This window comes from Vipera berus (assembly GCF_964194415.1).
Source record: "Vipera berus genome assembly, chromosome: 3".
Lineage (NCBI taxonomy): Eukaryota > Metazoa > Chordata > Lepidosauria > Squamata > Viperidae > Vipera > Vipera berus.
In genome coordinates this window covers 28,982,591-28,988,590 of record NC_138204.1, presented here as the reverse complement: position 1 = coordinate 28,988,590, position 6,000 = coordinate 28,982,591, and the positions used below count along the sequence as shown (strand labels likewise).

At 34.2% G+C, this 6,000-nt stretch overlaps 1 protein-coding gene across 1 annotated transcript in view; it reads right to left on the bottom strand.

Annotated features, from left to right (window-relative positions):
- Nucleotides 1-4,719: 4,719 nt before the first annotated feature.
- PTPRT (protein tyrosine phosphatase receptor type T) overlaps nt 4,720-6,000 on the bottom strand; it is a gene marked incomplete at both ends in the record, with an annotated part of 698,891 nt that continues 697,610 nt past the window's right edge. The window contains one exon of the mRNA XM_081322609.1: nt 4,720-4,773. Within this exon, the coding sequence (XP_081178735.1) occupies nt 4,720-4,773 (54 nt within the window). The remainder of the gene's footprint in view (nt 4,774-6,000) is intronic.

Sequence of the window (6,000 nt, the reverse complement as noted above, 5' to 3'; positions counted from 1 at the left end):
TTACATTCTACATGTAGCCTACATACATTTCTATTCAGGAGGTTGTTTTGTGGCAGGTGCACTAAGTGCATTGGATTCCCTCTTGCACCCCTCCCCAAAATGTTAAGCCAATGGAGATCCTTTTACCTTTCATATGCATGCATTGCACATGTGGAAGCCACAGGGTAAACAGATGAAATTAAATTAAACAGGAAAAAGTAGCTCAAGAAAACAATGCAAGCAAACTCAGAGAGCACCAAGGACTCCTCATTTCAACCCTGAGCTACAAATATTCTCCTTTAAAAGGTAGCTCATGAATAACAGAGTTCCATTCTCACCTTCTTCCATTACTTTCCTTGCATCGGCCTTTCTCTAGCATCTTTTAAATTTATTTAAATATAATCATCACCTCTGGAGATTTTACCTGATCCCTGTATCTAATTACAATATTGTCATGGCACAGCATCTTTGCCATTCAATAAGCTTTAACCTTTCTCATAAGAATAGTTTCACTATATTCAAGATTTAATTTAGGTTATGACATGTCCCCAAACAGACATTTGTCATATTGGTACTCTGTTATGAAGTTGCATGGTAGAAGGCACCTCTTTATAAATCCAAGATCATCTCTGCTGCCCTGAAACAGGGGAACCTGATATTTGAGTTGCACAAATCCTAGACATGCAGTTTGCATTAACTGCAAATTAGTATGGAGAAGAGCAACAAAAATTATTAGGGGACTGGATGCTAAAATGTATGAAGAATTGTTACAGGAATTGGGTATGTTTATATTAATCAGAAGAAGGACTAGGGTGACATTATAGCATTGTTCCAATGTTTGAGGGGCTGCCACAAAGAAGGAGGGGTCAACCTATTCTCCAAAGCCCCCGAAGGCTGGGACAAGAAGCAATGGATGAAAACTAATCAAGGAGAGAACCAACATAGAACTAAGGAGAAGTATCCTGACAGAACAATTAATCAGTGGAACAACTTGCCTCCAGAAGTTGTAAGTGCTTTAACGCTGGAGATTTTTCAGAAGAGATTGTACAATTATTTCTCTGAAATGGTATACAGTAGAAATGAAGGTTCCTCAGTAATCAAGATTATCTGAAATGAAAATACTGCCATGCACAAATAGCAGCCTTGCTTGAAGTTAAGTACCCTTTGTCACTGAACCATTCCACATTTCCTTGAGAACTTCATGTGTATCTTCAGATACTACCACTTTTATAGCTACTTCTCGCTTACTTATTTGCACATTTAAAGCAGAAATTCTTTTATCATGTTTTAATAGTTTTATCCTGCTGGTGAGCTTGCAAAAATATGTCTAGAGAGCAAAAAAGATTATTAATTAAAGGTGCCTATTAAATTATAATGTTTTGTAGCTATTGCTGCTTTGCCTTTTTATTTTTCAAAGTGGAAATGAGCATTTTATTTCAAATGTCAAAAATCAATGCATGTAATACCTGATCACCTGGTTATTCATGAAACAACTAGAAGAAATATCTTAAAGGAAATGAATCCTTCTTACTGACCCAAAAAAATAAGTAAAACAAAATAGGACATTTTTGCTAGATATTTGAAATTTTCCGTGCATTCTTGTGTACACCAGAATCCTATAAAATTATACAGAGACCTGAAAAAGTGACAAAGCTAGAGAGATGAGAAAACTGACCGTTTTCATTAGAAAAAAAGAATATACCCATTTCTCTTTCTTCTTGGAAACTGCTTCTAAACTTCGTTCTTGAGACAGGAAAAAAAAATGAACTTTTGACTTTCAGTTTTGCTAATTCATCTAGTTTGTTATTATAGAAATGGTTAGTACTTGTTAAGTTCATAAAGTAAAAAGTTGAAACTGTAATTCTATTTTGTACTTTATTGTGCTAAACAAAGTTGAAAGTCAGTGCTTCCCCCCCCTTTTGCTCTACACTTCTATTTCCCCCTTCATTCCTTTTCCTATAATTTTCCTATTATCTTTATTTTCATTTGGAAAAAGTATATAAAGAAGTAGGAAAATACACATGCAGGGATCACAACAGAATAAGTTCCAATCTGTTTGCATTGACAACCAACCAACTAATCAAAACACCCTTCTCTTCCATAATTATTAGTTTTTTTCCCCAACTAAGATTTGGTGCATGTTGATTCCGGGCTTTTTCTTTCATGACTGAATCCTTCCCCCCCCCTATTTTTATGTCAAATTTTAAATTCTATTTGCTTTTGCCTTGTTTTGTATGTTGCACCAAGAAATAGCCCACTGATTGTGCTGACTTCTTTATCTTAAATGCTTAATCTGACCCACTTGAAATGGACTTCTCTCTCTTCCCCTCTTCCAAGTATATATAATCAAATACATTTCTCCACTTTCAAAGGAAGAATGAAACTAAGAGACTACCCACACTAAACATTTATAGTCTGCCTATTATAATAAAAAAAAGATTAATATTGCTTTCAATTGACCTCAATCTTTGACGACTACATGGACACTTCTGCATAGTTGCCTTGACTGTAATATTAAAGTGATTTGTCATTGTTTGCCTACAGGATACTTTTTTTTACTTCTCATTCTAGATTATAGCCCTAAAATTTCTTTATAGATTCACATAAATACTAGCCAATCTGACCCTTTATAATCTTTCAGCATCACCCAAGATCAGGTTTGTGCACACATAAGACATTAAAAAAATCATAAGTATGAGTAGCCTTGTAACAAGATCAGTTTAATGAACAAGTGTAATGCAGATATCAGTGAAAAATACCATATTTCTATTTCTGCATATTGGTGCTCTAAATATATGATGTAGGCATTTGTAATGAAAGAAATCTATGGTGATAATCAATGTTAAATTCCATTTTTTGGGTAGACTTTAGCTAACCCTTTATTCTTTTGCATTAGTCTAAAGGCACAAGAATCAGCTATCTATTATGTATACAATATAATATGTAGTTGGCTCCCCAAATTGGGAATGGCATGAACACACATTGAAGAAAGTTACTGAGAGATGTTACAGTTTTAAAAAAGCATTATGAGCTAATTATAGTTATCACATGTCAAGTTTAAACCTTCACATTCTTTGCAGATTTCTTATCTGGGAGAGGTGTATGGTTGCATTAGTTCCATGCTTGAGGCTCTTTTTTCTTTTAAGAGGAATGGCTAAATTAAGAATATCTAAATGTTTAAAAATACCATAGTATAACTACTACCGGTATATCATTTCAGCAAGTGACAGATTCATAATAAAACAAAATCTGGCAATTTCATATTATCCAGTTTCTACATATTTCAAAATGCAGTTGTTGGCTTGAGGCAAAGAAGATAATGATCTTGTGTTCATTTGTGAAAAGATTTAACAGAAAACTTTGATCCCCTTTCCCATAAAGCACCCCAAATCTTTCCTCTCAAAGACAAAACTGTTGTGTTTTTGAAAATGAGGGCATAACATTGTTGGCTAGTTTCTTTTACAAAATTATTTTTAAAAAAATATTGTTGCTGCAGTAGTTATTATGAGGCAAGAGAGTAAGTTTATAATATACCATAAAGTACCTTTTACAGAAAAGACAGCTAACACATGGGTTAATGAAAATTATTCTTATCTCTTCCTTCATCTTACAATCAAAGGCATGCCATTATGTTGCTTGTTTGCATAATGTTAGTGGCCAGCCTAACCTGTAAACTCATATATGTTAACATCTTACATAAAAATGCAGTTCATCAGAAGGTGTGAAGTTGCAATCACCCATTCCTGTATGATCAGGATATTTCAGAACACTGTTTTCTACTGCATCAGTTAATGAGGCATGTAATGAGTCAATCAACTATACAATTTCATATAACTTATCAGATCTTGACTGTGTTGATGATAGAATACTCTCCAAGGTACATATTTTAAGCCCATCCTTCAATTTACCTAATTTGTAAATGTACATTGCACACAACCAAATACTTATGATAAAATGAAATCAACTTCATTACCAAACAAAGGAACGATAATTTGAAACATGAAGATTATTTCAGAGTGACCTCAATGTACTTTGCTGGGAGGTGCAATTTTACAGAGTTGCTTCAACAGCACTGCAGCTGATAGGAACCATTAAGATTTAACCAATCCATGCAGAACATTCAAAATCTAGTAGCATTGTGTATTAATCAAGGCAGAAAATTAACTGGCAGCTTCTTCATTCCATAGCTGGCTTTTAAGACAATAGGAGCTGACAGAAAAATCACACATTTATGATGGTGGCTTTTTCATCTGAAAAACTTAACACAAAGGCTTGCTCTGCTGAAAGCCAAACATGTGTTTAATGAAGCTTCCCTTTAATGCAAAATGGCTTATATAGGAAATTTTAAAAAGTGAGGATTTGTAGAAACACAGAAAGTGGAGCTGATATTTTATACACACATACAAACACACACACACACACACACACTCCTGTTTGCATCAAGGGAGAAAAAAAAGACACATCCAAAATGATAGGGAGAAGCAGTCAGAAGGGATTAGAAAGCAGAATATTCCACCCTGCCTCTTGCTTTGCCATAGTAGGTTGCTTAAAAGGCAAGAATGTTCTAAAACCAGATGGCAGCAGATCTCTCCTCCGGCACTCAGCTCTGACCTGATTTCTCATTCAAGGATGAAGAGCTATATATGCTTTAGCCCGTTACTCCTCTGAAGTAAAATATGGAACCAGTGTCCTTCAAACATCAAAGCTTTAGGCATTTTTTTAGCTCCCTGCCCTGATGAGCTAAAACGAACTTAAGTATTCCAATGCAACCTCATATACAAATTTATATTGTTCCTGAAAGAGATAAAAGGAGAACACAGTGATAAATCAAGATAATATTCAAGTGACTCATTATTTCAATCCACTCTACTTTAAGATCAGGTTTAGACTCCCAAACCCCTGTACACAGATACAGGGTTCCAAATTTGCATTCAGTGCTCCATGTGATCCTTAGAATATTATTGCTCCATTTCATCAAATTGCTAAGGTAGAAGAATATGGGCAATATTACAAGTAGCAATTTAGATTACAGCACAATCAGATTGAAATGTCTTCAACCACCCACATCAAATAAATGCATTGTTTTAAAATTTCAAAGGCAAAAAAGATTTTTTTTTAAAAAAAAGACAAATACATATGGGTCTACCATAAAACCTGCACTTCCCCTGCTCTTCTAAAGATGAAAAGTTAGAAGACTAATTATAATTCCCAAGGAAGAATTTTTAATAAATTGGTCTAGGAGAAGACCTTTTCCAAATATCTGATGAATAACTTTCTGTAAAAGTAGAGCACTTCAAAAGTCCTTTTCCTGCAGCTCCTATTATATGAAAAGCTTCAACATGTCTGGACAACTTAGTATCTGCAGAAGTCATCTCTCAAAAATGCCCTAAGTCAGAGATTTCCAAACTTTTCAGTTCATAACATTGTGAAGTACTTTAGTGTCTCAGTATTTTTTCATGGTATGCTATTGTACCACTGGAATGCCAGTGAACAGTTTGGGAACCACATCTGTAAGTTATTTAAAGTCTTAAAGATTGAACCAATTTAGTATCTTAAATTGTGCTTACAAAACAATCACACTCTGGTGCAGATTTTTAGTATTATCATCATACGATCCAGTATCTTACATTGATATCCCATTTTGACTGAGTTGAAACTTGATATCTTTTAAAGAATACCCTCATGTGATCAATAATTAAGCTGCAATATGTGTATACTGTATGTGTCCATGTAAGAAACTTTCTATATTATTTGCTAGTTACCTTATTTCTACTGAAATTAATAAATATAGCCCAACTACAATTAAGTAATTTGAGAAGGAGAGGGGAGAATCCACAGGCAATAAAATGGACATGTTTTCTTTCAATAGCTGGGATAAAGGGTGCCCAAAATATATGTCCACTTTATTTATGGTTATCATGTTTCTATTGGTACAATCTTCTGAACAGCCATCCAAAAGAGAAGCAATTCTTCAATTTTATTTAAAGTAGTTAAGAACCTATACTTGACCCTGTTGATTTA